At 39.6% G+C, this 13,886-nt stretch overlaps 1 protein-coding gene across 1 annotated transcript; it reads right to left on the bottom strand.

Moving 5' to 3' along the window:
• Nucleotides 1–4,958: 4,958 nt before the first annotated feature.
• NAT16 (N-acetyltransferase 16 (putative)) lies at nt 4,959–9,880 on the bottom strand. The gene is made up of 3 exons (XM_072399403.1): nt 8,125–9,880; nt 6,970–7,194; nt 4,959–6,811 (listed from the first exon to the last, which is right to left on the bottom strand). Exons 1-3 carry the CDS (start codon nt 8,320–8,322, stop codon nt 6,260–6,262), a joined length of 975 nt encoding a protein of 324 aa, XP_072255504.1. The 5' UTR covers nt 8,323–9,880; the 3' UTR covers nt 4,959–6,259.
• Between the last annotated feature and the right edge of the window lie 4,006 nt (nt 9,881–13,886).

Here is a 13,886-nt window from a genome sequence, read left to right as displayed (position 1 = left end):
GTAAAGCCACCAATTGGAGTTTCCTCCTGATGACATCATCTCTGCCTAGGCAAAGTAACCAATTGGAGATTCTTTCTGATGACAACATTTTAGCCTAAGTAAAATTACTGACTGCAGTTTTCTCCTGATGGTATAATCGCAGCCTAAGAAACGTCACTGATTTGGACTTTCTCTTGGTGACAACATCTAAGCCTAGGCAAAGATACTGACTAGAGCTTCACCAATTGGAGTTTTCTCCTGAAGATAACATCTTGGTCCAGACCAGTCTTTCTCTGGCTTTTTAACATGGGGGAACTCATGAAAATAATTTTGTGGTGGTCAGCTGGAAGAATGCCTCTTACATTGCTGGCTGCTGGGAAGAATGTCCCCCTTACGGAGAGCCAAAAACATCATTGGTGCCAGTTAAACTGACCTGAGAGGCACAAATTGCTCATTGCTCAAGAAACCCCTAACAACCTCTGGAGGAACCCTAGGGTACAGCAGTACCCTGGTTGAAAAACCCTGACCTAAATGATAGATGTGGCATATATAACATTGGACTAACAACTTCTCTGCCACAACCAGTGTGAAAGTAGTGTGCAAGCATAGGCATAATTACTTGCTATGATTGCATTGAATAAGACGTAATACATAACTGCCGACCAGTAATGATGGTTCTTCGACCAACAACATTTACCGCAGCAAAAACTAAAAAACATTCTCAGAAAATCACACAGGAACTTTTTTTTTTGGAATCTTATTCACGCTATCGTAAATCAACATTTTTTTTTATAATATTGACATTACTAAGTTTTCTAATGTTACCCAAAGCAGAAAAGCAAGGACAACTATGTCAGGTGAACTAAAAGGTCTTCAAGAGTCCATAAGGTGTGGACACAAGTCAGAACGGGGGTTTAATTCAAGGACAGGTAGGAAAGTCTTATTTAGGTGTATAGGCAAGGCATGGAAATATATGGTGTTACAAGGAGGGGGGCACAGAGATTTCATATGGCAAGTACTAGGAATGCTTCATTCAACAAAGATAAGGTAATCAAGCCACCTAATATAAACTGGTGAAGATAAAAGCATCAGAGCAGAGTTGTGTGACTTTGCAGGTTCCATAGTCTTTTCTTTATGACGTTGTATATCATCAACCCAACCGAAGTGGGCAATCAGAATACTTGAGATGCATTCTAACATTATAAGTCAGAAGAAGCCCATTGGACTTGGCATCTAAAAAAAGTCATCAATGGCATCAACTCATACTTTCATCCCAAAAGGTTGCCTGATAGAAGGACCTAAACCCAAAGCTTCCTCCTTTATTAATAGGGAGGTGTTAAATTTTTTGAGTAGGGGTAATGGAATGTTGATTTCCTGGCATGACCAAGAAATTCCACTGCACTCCACTTCTGGGTCATGTGATGTATAGCCAAATGAGGTAAGTAGATACCTAAGCCAATGAAAATTAAGTAGCTGTCAGGTCACATGTTCAAGTGTTGGGTTTAGGTCACGTGGCCCAGATGTGGAGCATTGCAGGATCCACATGTTCTCCAAAAGGTGGATCAACTTTCTCAAAAACCTCCCTACAAATTTAAAATTAGGTCCACAACCAGTTAAAGATATGTTACATTGTTGACTGTATGAATTAATATTATGTCACCAGCTCTGACAAAATGCAGTTGTTTAGGAAGGAAAGCATATATACAAAGGAGAATAGCTGGACACGAGGGAAAGCAAAAATTTCACTATGGCCACACCCCCAATAATGAATATTTAGTTTCCTTGTCTTTGTTTTAAATGTGATGGAAATTTGGAGTCACATGCATTTTTTCACAAGTTGCTCCACACTGTCACCTAATTACATCACACGCGCGACAACCCCCCAAAAATAGCCAAATGCCCAAGGGGAGTTTGATTTTCTATAGATGTTATCGGAATATTGCACCAATTTTTACCTTGGGTGCCACAAGGTTCTTATTTTGTGCTTTCTTTTGGCAGTAATGGACTCTTATAATGTGCTTAGAATTAGGAGCTTGTTTTCACCTTATAAGAGCTTGTAGTTATGTGCACTTATGTATTTAAAAGTAATCTACAGGCTTTTTTTATATGAAGCTTCATATAAATAATTATACCAATATTTTCTATTTTTTTTCAATGCATATTTTGTAATTACATAAAGTCAACACCAACTTACTCATGGTAATCAAAGACCTAGACTGGCAAAGCCTTTGACCCCATTAGGTAGATCGGAAGCAGCATTTTTCATGGCAAATGAGTCGTCATTTTAAATAAACATATCTAGTAGTAGTTACTCACGTTCAGCTGAACTTGTTCTTGTAATGTTGACAACGTTTCGCAGCTCTTTAGGCTTCTTCATCAGAACTGATAAAGTGGTTTGGAGAGCTGAGGAACATCTTCAACATTTCAAGAACATGTCCAGTTGAATGTGACTAGCTACTACTAGCTATACAATGACTTGGATACATGAGAACCTTCACAGACTTTAATAAGGATGTGGTTTGGTGTTATATATGTGTCCTGTTACGGTCACGGTGTACTGTTGATCTGTGTGCACGGTAAATTTTATTAATAGGTCCTTTATTATAGTTGTGTGTCCATGAGCCTTGGATATCTATGATAACTTGGATGTAAGTGGATGTGACCATAATGGTTGTCTTAGTATGGATTTTAGTTATAGGGTAGCTCTTTTTTTTCTAGCCCCAAAAGGTCATCATTTTGGGATTCTTTACATAGAAGTAGGTTAATAATGTGTGTGCTGCTGGTGGTACACATTCTTAGTAGAATTCAGGTCTTTCTGTATTTATTGCTGTCCTTGTCCTAACTCATTTAAAGCTAAACTGAAAAAAAAAATTTTGATAGGTTTTAGACTTTAGCAGTTGTTAGCTTTCAAATGTGTCTGAAAGTAGGAGAGTGTGATAAAGATGGATTTAGACATGATGTCTATTATCTACTCAGCATGCAAATAATGAACTAGACTGGTGTATAGACCGTTGAGTTGAAGGCCAATTCCATAATTATCAATTAGGCAAACATCAGAGGAACGTGTCTGTAAATGGGGGAGGTGAGGGCATGTAGTTATTAAATTACACCTAATTATGGAACTCTTCTGATTCACCTTTTTGAATGTCTTAGTTTGAGGCAAATAAGAGTATAATGAGATCTAGAGTAGCCTAGAGGACCTTCAGATTGAAGGACTGAACCCTGAGGGTCCAATACTGACACCTGATCAAAAGATGGTCAAGCAAGTAGTACTTTTTGTATTACATTTTCTATCTTTAGTCATTCTAGAAGAATGTATTCTATCATTATAATATGTACATGTGCTTATATACCACATCTGATCTTTAGTATTAATATATATTCTTTTTATCCTATTCTATGTTTTGGATTGCATATGTTAAAATACCTCAAAGCTGTATGACCATGTTAAAATCATCCAAATGTAACAATGGAATCTTATACTTATGGTTGCTTTGGTGGTAAGATTTTACAACAAAATTGTCATCTATGACCCCTTCCCCACCCACCTAGGGCTGGTCTTTCAAATTGGATTTTGAAACCCATGTGTATGACACTAATTAATCTAAATAACTGAGCTGTTTCTTTTCAAATTCCTTCATGATTTTTGTATGAGAACTGAACCTATAAGATAAAAAAAAGGAGTATACTAAGTATCTCTAGCTAAGATACTAATTCAATGATTCTTGGATCCAATTTTCCATTGGACAAATATTTGCAGTAGTAACTTCCATGACAGTCCAGTGTTTGTAATTTTAGTGCTGGTAGTATTTTAAAGCAGGATTATAAAGTTCTCCTGAATATCCTATGGTCAATAATATTAAAAAAAAAAACCTATTCATATATTGAAATGTAATAGGCACATTTTTTAAACAAGAGGAAGCCAAGTTGTGGTCAAGCATTTATGCAGCCTGCAAACCAGTGACATCAGAGGCACTTTATAATCATGACAATGCAACGTATCTCTTCTCTAGAGACCAGTGACATCACTGACATTTCATATACATGAGAAGGCAGCCCGTTTAATCATTAGAGACAAGGAACCATGCTAACACTTAATATTCATGAGAACGCAGTGCAACCAATTACTAGAGACCAGTGATATCACAACACTTCATGTTCATGAGAACGCAGTCTGTCATATCCCTTGAGACCAATGACATCACCAACAGGTCATGTTTGTAGGAATACAGTCCATCCAATCCCTAGAAACCAGTGACATCACCAACACTTCATCCTCATAATAATACTGCCCATCCAATCCCTATAGACCTGTGACATCACCAACACGTCATATTCATGAGAACACAGTCTATCCATAGCCTAGAGACCAGTGTAATCACCATCACATCATGTTCATAGGAACACAGCCTTCCCAATCCCTTGAGATCAGTGACATCACCAACACTTTATGTTCATGGGAACACAGCCCATCCAATCCCTAGAGACCAGTGACATCAGCAACACATCATATTCATGGGAACACAGCCCATCCAATCCCTAGAGACCAGTGACATCACCAGCACATCATATTCATGAGAACATAGTCTGTCTTCTGTATAGAAACAAGTGACATCACCAACACTTCATGCTCATAATAATACCGCCCATCCAATCCCTATAGACCTTTGACATCACCAACACATCATATTCATGGGAACACAGCCTATCCAATCCCTAGAGACCAGTGTAATCACCAACACGTCATATTCATGAGAACACAGTCTGTCCTCTGTATAGAAACAAGTGACATCACCAACACTTCATGTTCATGGGAACACAGTCCATCCAATCCCTAGAGACCAGTGACATCACCAACACGTCATATTCATGAGAACACAGTCTGTCTATTGCCTAGAGACCAATGACATAGCCAACATGTCATATTCATGAGAACACAGTCTATCCATAGCCTAGAGACCAGTGTAATCACCAACACGTGACATCACCAACACTTTATGTTCATGGGAACACAGCCCATCCAATCCCTAGAGACCAGTGACATCACCAACACTTCCTAATTACAATAATGCAGTCCATCCAATCCCTAGAGATCAGAGACATCATCAACACTTCATGATTATGAGAATGCAGTTCACCCAATCCCTGGAGACCCGTGACATCACCAACACGTCATAGCCATGAAGCACACCGCATCCAATCACTAGAGACCAGTGACATCACAAACACTTCATAGTCAAAAAAACGAAGCCCATCCAATCCCTAGAGACCAGTGTCATTGACACTTCATTGTCATGAGAATGTAAGCTATGCACCCAGTATTACAATTTCAAGAGAACCTAGTGAATGTATCGTTTGCTTCATATGAGCTGGTGAAACCCACAAAACTTGCTTCCTCTTCTTTCTAGATAAGCTCCACATTTTTAAGTCAGTAAGTGTCGTGCAAATTATTGCATACTTCTAAATATTTCTCCTATACAGGTAATTATTGCACATAGCTACCTGATGATATCTCTCAGATACCTATCTACATGTACACTACAAAAGGTGTATGTGTATGTATATATACATACATTACAGTGCATTTTTCGTACCCTCCTTCTGTCTTTTTTAAAAGTGCAATAAATATGTAATATTTTATCACACACTCAACCATCTTGGTACAGAGTACAAAACCCTAACCCTCCCTTATTTTTCTCCAAACTCCCCCACTTATCCCGCATATAAATAATTATAATATATATACACACACAGACACTCATATATACCCTCACATGTATAGTGCAATGTTAGCAACATAGTACAAAAGGAAAGGCCTCCTTCTTGTTGTATATATACAGCTGAAGGCAATGGTATCTTAAAAGGAATTGCTAATCATGTATGTTATCATTTTTTAACTCCTCGTGGGAACTGAGGAAAATAGATCTAACACACCTCCCAGTATGTAAAATTCAGTGCCACAAATCACCTTATTTGGTGCAAAAATTAACTGTTAGAAAAAAAATAGAATTAAAAAACAGTTAGGGGCTCATCCGGGATTACATTAAATATTACTATGAACAATTATCTGTACAGGGAAGCATACAGGCTATTGAGCATGATCTATGATTTTGTTCAATAAGGAAGGACATATGTACAGTAGCGACAAAAAGTTGGGTGGGGTGTAGTACCATAGATTAACATGTATGTGTAATGTGTCGGCTCAGCTAAAGGAGGCTGTTAGTAGTACTTACAGGGGGTTGTTTCTACCCCCTCACTGTAAGTTAGGGATAAAATCCCTTTATATATCTGCCTCTAGGAGATATTGCTCTGTGTACCCCTTTTCCAGTTGAAAACCCAATACATTAGTGCAGAAATCAGCCATGGGCCTCCACATGTTAGGGGGCAGAAACAGCTGGCATTTCACATCTGCTGGTAACAAAGGCGCATGTGCGGCCAGGTGAGACAGCAACTGCTCCTGAGCCCCCCTTAAACCAGAACCAAAAACATCAATGTTGAGGTAGAAGCAGAGAGGCCCTGCCGGGACTGGGAATGGTGCGGTGCAGAGAGTGGCCACCCTTGGCCGGAACCTGTCATCTGTCATCCAGCGAATAGATTTGCGTCTGAGCAGGTCATGATTTTCAGGCAAAGCTTGGAAGGGCTGCCAGTCCTGGATGAGCGTTTTATTGGGCAGAAGATCCTTCAGTAGGCCCCCACGCTCCAGGAAGACTCCACGGACCTCTTCAAGAGACATGAGAATAGGTGGAGAAGAACGTGATGACCCGGGAGGCAGTGGGATGGAAGATAATCGGGTGGAAAGTTCAGGTGCATTAAAACGGACAAGCAGGATACCCTGGCAAGAAAGTTAATAAAAAAAGTTTAAAAAAATGGAAACAAGGAAAAGACAAAACGACAAAAAGGAAAAAAAAAGCATATTTCAAAATAAAGTTAGTAAAAAGGCAACCCTGTTCTACTACGGATCTCCTCTTATCATAGGACATCCAAATTTACCTGTTTAGCAATGACTCTGTATTTGTTGAGCTCCTTCGGGGTCAGCTTGTCATCCCTGGTCAACCTCATTACTTTGACACTTGGGTATCGATGTTTCACCAGTTGGCAACCAAATCTTTGGAGCACTCCAGCTATTCCTCTGCCTCGCTCCCAGGGTGCAACACGGAGCCCCTCAAGAAGAGCTGTTTCCCCTCCATCCACCACAAACATAGAAAGAAGACCAATCTAAAGAAAAATGGACAACAGAACATCAGGGTTTTTCATGTAGACACGTCTCTCGGGTAGCTCACATCCAGTGTCCATTTTTCTGTCTGATTGGATGCTGCAAGACGGAATAGCAAAATCATCCTAATATTTGCTACCTATTATCTTTCATTTGTAGTATTTGTCACCTCTAATGGCTGTTTCTTACCTTACATTATTGCTTTGTAGTATAATTTAGTGTCGATCTCTCTACTCTTCCCCTGCTCATATTGGCCAAAAACATAGCCTAACTACCCCTTTGTAACACGTCTACTGACTATTTTTGACCCATATCTCCCCTCCCCTTTCCCCCAGTAGCAGGTGGAAAATATTCTACCTAAGGATAGCTTCTTCTCCTGTTTAGAGTAAATGCCATGAAACTTCTTATAATATGGTTAACAACCATTGATCTAGACCAGCCATTCTCAACCAGTGGAAACCACAGCACACCTCCCTTTTGATTGTGTCAGGGCCTAGTCCCAGGGCCAATGCCATTTGGCAGAGCCAGCTGCAGGACACCAAAGGCTGTTTAAGCTTTAAGTAGAGGTAACATTCCACCCATCGGATGGACATTCATCCCATTGACCAACCAGGTACTGTAAGTGCATCCTTTCTACTGGTCCCAAAATAAAATATTTTAGTAGGGGTTCCTGAGACTTAAGAAATGTTTCAAGGGTTCCCTTGGGGTAAACATGTTGAGAATGGCTGACCTAGACCATAGGGGGCAACCTGTAGGCTAAACACTTGTGGTTCAACATTTTTTCTCTCTAAACCTTTGGAGCTACAACTTGCATGGTGCATGGTTTGACCTATTTCTTAAAAATGTCTAACAGTGTACAAAAAGTGCTCAGAGGTATATGTACTCTTTAAATGGTAGACCTGTAAGAGAAGCAATTGCATATACATCCTTACAACATCTCCTTTTTTCTTTGCAAGTATCACCATCCGGTCCTTTTCGTTTACCCAACTGTGGTATCGACTCGGCAGATAATCCAATCCTCCATATATGCCATGCGATATTGACACAACTTCTTCAAATTCCTTTTCAGTAGCCAGCACAAATTCTAGATCCCCATCTTGAGGGGCACCAGGAATTGCCTCAAGCTTCATGTGGGAGCCACTGATGTGGGAAAAACAATGGAAAAAAGTGAGGAAGCCACGAAAGCGGCAGTGGAAATTATGGAAAAGAGTCAACCAAGTGATAGGAAGGCTCTAGAACTGGCCAAAACAATTGATCCGTGAAGTCAATCTTTACAGGAAATCTAAAAAACAGAAAGGCTCATGTCATAAAATAAAAAACAGGAATATTTAGGCAGACCCACATCCTATGAAGCAGACCCCTACTTGAATCCCAAATTATTTCAACCAATCTGATCAACCATTTTAGAAGAGATCACCTAAAAGCATATGTTTTTGATTACCAGACCAACAATGGAGGTAACATGAAGTTGTATCCTCAAGTATATTCCGCTCACCTGCACTGTCTATCTTCAGTTAGGACTTTTTGTTCCAAGATACCATTTGGAGCCATACAAACTCATTCAGATTTACCATGATCCCGGTGGTTCTGGTCCATTGTAGCTCATAGATATCTTGACTCATGAGGCATCCTAACCAGCCAATGGTTGGCAACTGGTAAATTTGATTATCACTGTTATAAAGAATTCAGTGAAGTAGGATGGAATAAAACCCATGGCAGGTTTTGTAACTTTGTGTAGTGGGCATTATATAGATGAGAATAGAACTAAATGAAAGATGCACAGTGCCATAGCAGAAGCATCTCCAGCAAGGTCTGCCATGGATTTGAACCATCAACTACCATACCATAAACTGATTACAAACCAAGGTATATTTACCCTCCGCAATTTAAATAGGTATTAAGTGGATTTTTTAAATATTTGCTTACAAAATTTCCAACGGACAATATTCAGACCAATTTTGCTTCAGCCTTTGTGGTACGAGGAATGCTTGGTATTTTTCCATTACATTATTCAGTCTCTGGTCATTAGTTCACACTCTTTTTCGCTCGCACATCTAAATGTCAATTATTCAGTAGACCATATCATTTTGTTCTACTGAATGGCACATGCTAAAAGGATGTCGACACGTGAGCAAAATAATCAATTGTGCAGCGTAAAAATAACAGATGTGCAGCTGATTCTGTCTGGTTCTTATGGCGTAAAAGCCCAAAAATGTACCATATGGACCCTACAGGGTAGGAGGATTTGTCCCCCTGCAAGTGAGAAGGACACTCGGGGGTTTATCAATGTTCTAGCTTGACGCAAGCACTTTGTTAAAAATTTAAAGACAACTCTCTTGATCCAAACTCAGCCATGAAGGTCTCATGGAAGTTTCATTATTGAAAGGTCAATCTTTTTAAATCCCTGGTTTTCAATAAAATAATCCTTGGCTATCCTTTATAAAGGTTCTTGTTTAGGACATCTTGGCATGGGGTCTCACTGCCCTAGTAATAATGCCACCCTGTCATATGTCACTATCAGAAAACAAGCCTTGAATAATGATGTGGAGCCAAAGCAATGGGGGGAAATAAGAAGACAAGAAATGGATGAATGAGGCTGGGGAAGATTAGATGATGTCATATAACTTCAATGTATTGCACAAATTACTTTCCCTTCCACCGAGTACACACAATCAATCAGTTAGCAAAAATAGGAATATTACTGTGATATTACAGAAAAAAATGCTGCCCCCCCCCAACTAATTTATTTGGCAATGTCACTCCACTCCACAAGTATTCTGAAATTTTCCAAACTGCTGCATGGATGGTCTTACCCAGCCCAATGCATGCTTTAGATTTAATAGACATTTGCATGCAGGTTCCAATATGCTTCCGTTACCAATGCACACTTTGGGTTTGATTTATTAAAGCTCTCCAAGAGTGGAGAACATAGACAATCACAAGAGAACCTGGGTGATCCAGCAATTTGGAATGGATCTGGTCCAAATGAAAACATTTGCCAACTAAAAGCAAATATTTGTTGATAAATCTATTTCAGGTTTGCTGGTTCCTCCTTGATAGTCTATCTTCTCCAGTCTCCAGAGCTTTAATAAATCAGGCTATTTGTATCAACAGACTCATACCTAAGTCTGATCTAACCCAAATGAATTAAAAATCAGGATGTTCCCATTTTTGTTACTATGCAGCATCACTGAAGTAAGACCCTGTTGCAGAAAAGAAAAAGGATCAGACTACAGAGTGGGAGATAAGCAGGAACTGTTCGCAATCTGGTTTAGTACAGGTAGGCTGTGTATATTTCCTATATCTAAATTTTTGTCAAGTTATAATTAGATAAATATTGAAGTGGACCTGGAATAAAAAAGTGAAGATGTTAAAGGAAACCTTGAAAATTGAACTTATTATTTTGAGTTGCTCCTGTAAAATAGCAGTATATTTCCCAGGCACTCCTCCACCTAGGTCCAACATATCTTTAGATCTGCAGGGTGAGATCCAAGGAACTGTTGCCTTGGTCTGAACATCTTTTCAAATTTAGAGTGAGATTTTGTGAAGTCATTATTTTACTGCTGGAGGGGAAGCTGTACCTGCGGATCTACAATGCAAGGATATCCCTGCTTCTGCTCAACACATTCTGTGAACCTTTGTTTGCTCTAGCTTTCATGCTACTACTTGACCATTTCCATACGTCTTCCTGAGATTGGATTGGACTACTTTTAAGAACTAAATATTTAGGCAATGGTCACAATCAAGAAAACCATAATAAATTGAGGAAAATCTGAAATTTCACAATTAAGTAGTTATTTTTTGCCCTGCTACCTGTTGAAAAAAATGGAACCTCCTATCTTGGATGTACTAATAAATAAATTTGAATACTGTGGCCCGGTGCATGCCTGCCTCTTGTCCTCCAATGTATACGAGAGGGACATTTAAGGAAGAATGAGGGGTGCAAGGGATTTGGTTCCAAAGGAACAAGGGGGCTGCAATGTAATCATTTGCACTTTATTTCTTTAGAGCAGCAATAATTTATTCTTGGAGCACCTTAAACTTTTCAAAGGCTGATGCTAAAAGTGAGATGACCGTGTTTGTCAGCTGCACAAAATCATATAAAGCAGAAAAATCAGGACATGATGTTCCTTTTCTGAGAGGCAATCGGATAAATTTAGAATCAGGGAGGAAAGTGGTGTCTCATTTGCCTTTCATAACCAAATTGTCCATTGTATTAGAGAGGGAGACCTAGATTTAAACACTTTTAAGCAAGTCTTTGTTGAGAAAAAATAATCCCCATCCCAGCCCCTCCGCAACAATGGCTTTGTGGGCGTCTGTTTAGAGATGAGGGTCACTAATGGGCCCCTTTGAGGATCTTTTTAACCCCCCCCTTCCCATATATAATTATCTGCAAAAAAAACAACTCCTATTCACTATTGACAGCTAGGTAAACATGGGCTGGTCTAGAAGAAGCTTTAAGGAGGTCTCAGCACCCAATTTATTATTATTATTAATAATATTAATAAATAGTATTTATATAGCGCCAACATATTACGCAGCTCTGTACATTAAATAGGGGTTGAAAATGACAGTCATACAGTGACACAGGAGAAGGAAAGGACCCTGACCAGAAGAGCTTACAATCTAAGAGATGAGTGAAGTATCACAATAGGAGGGGAGATATGAAATGGAGGGAAGTAGTGAGGGTTTAGGAGAAAGAAGAAGACGGGTAGGTGAGGTTGAAGCGTTGGGTTTCGAGGGCTCTTTTAAATGAATAGAAAGTAGCAGCAAGCCGAATAGGACGAGGAAGACCATTCCAGAGAGTCGGGGCAGCTCTAAAAAAGTCTTGGAGCAGTGCGTGTGATGAGGTTATGAGTGAGGAAGTCAAAGGTAGGTGATTGAAGGAGCAGAGAGAGCGGCTAGGGGGTATTTTTTTTTTTTTTTGTTTACCAGGTCAGAAATGTAAATGGGACAAGAACTGTGGGGAGATTTGAAGGCAAAGCACAGGAGCTTGAATTTGATTCTCAGGTGAAATGGAAGCCAATGAAAAGAACTACAAAGAGATGCAGCAGAAGTGGAGTGGTGGGAAGGCTGTGTATGGGGTAGGTAGGTAGGAAGGTTGTGTATGGGGTAGGTAGGTGGGAAGGCTGTGTGTGGGGTAGGTAGGTGGGAAGGTTGTGTATGGGGTAGGTAGGTGGGAAGGCTGTGTATGGGGTAGGTAGGTGGGAAGGCTGTGTATGGGGTAGGTAGATGGGAAGGATGGATGAGTCTGGCTGCAGCATTCATAATAGATTTTAGAGGTGAGAGTCGGGTTAGTGGAATACCAGAGAGGAGGATGTTACCGTAGTCCAGACGAGAGATGATGGAAACCTATCTGACGCACTTCTAATATAAATGGCCCTCTAAGTCACATGGAGGTCACGCAAATGGGGTGCCCACCATGTTAAGAATAAAAGAGCAGCACAAGCGCAGCATGAAAAAATGATAAAATCTTTACTTTGTTTCCTTTCTCTTTCCACCTCCAACTGTTCGGGAGTTAACTCAAGAAAATAACTTTAGCGGTGATGGAGGTGGGGGATATTTTGGAGTAGTCACAGGGTAATTTATAGCTCAGAAAACTTGAAACTATCTCTTCTTTCTGCTTTTACCTGGTCATAGAGGTAAAAAATTTGGCTACTAGTTAGCTCATTTTAGTATCTTGTACTAAATAATACAAGAGGGGCCCTGCCCCAGGTGATAGTCGAGGAAGGAGCTCCCGATGGAGATCAGTGCTGCAGTGCCATTGGACACCATTCTTGGTGTTGTGTTTCCAGCTTTTTCCTTACTCTCCATACTGAAAACTCTCTCATATGCCTAATCCTTTTATGAAAGGCTGAATGAAGAGGAGGTGACGCAACACCAGCACCAGCGTGCTACAGAACTACAAAAGTGATCTCTATAGGGACAATGAAGAAGTTTTATCTAAAAGAAAGTCATGGAAAATATCAACTTTTTACTATTTCACTATTTCAACAGGCAGTTTTTTTTTAATTCTAACAATGCCTACAGGTGAAGGTGATATATTTGCATAAAAACCACATGTAAACTTCACCTTTTCCTATTAATAGATGCAATGGTTCACTGTGGAAAAGATAAGTATAGAAAATAGCATTGCCCCCTTTAGCAAAAAATTTGCTCAACACTTTAAATTTTTGTTCATTTCTCCATACAAAATTTTATGAGTTGCAATATATTTTCTTTACATTAAAAGTTGATTTATTTTTCACCTACAGCATTTCAATGGGATTTAAATCAGGACTTTGACTAAGCTAGTCTATAACCCTTCATATATTCTTGGTGGTATTCCTTGGTAGATTTACTCCACTTGGACAGATAGCCTAAAATTCTTCTTAAAGCAGGCCTAAACTCAAAGTTTTTACTTTACATAAAAAGGTAGACAACCCTTTTATATAAAGTTTAAACTACTTTTTTTATTTAACTGCAACACACTTTTTTTTTTTTATAAAAAAAGGTTGAAGCACCTCCCCTTTCTGTCTTGGGAGCACAGAGCCTCCCAGGATACCTACGTCACGCATCCCGGGAGGCTCCTGGCTGCTCCTTCTATGCATGCTCGAGATTAGGCATGGGCAGAGGGGGAATTTTCCTACACTGAGGGCATGCGCAGTAAGATCGGCTCTATTTTTTCCTCTTTAGAGGAGGCTACATCACCAAT

The sequence above is a fragment of the Pyxicephalus adspersus genome, chromosome 2, assembly GCF_032062135.1.
Source record: "Pyxicephalus adspersus chromosome 2, UCB_Pads_2.0, whole genome shotgun sequence".
NCBI classification, from domain to species: Eukaryota; Metazoa; Chordata; class Amphibia; order Anura; family Pyxicephalidae; genus Pyxicephalus; species Pyxicephalus adspersus.
This window is presented reverse-complemented; position numbering and strand designations above follow the sequence as displayed.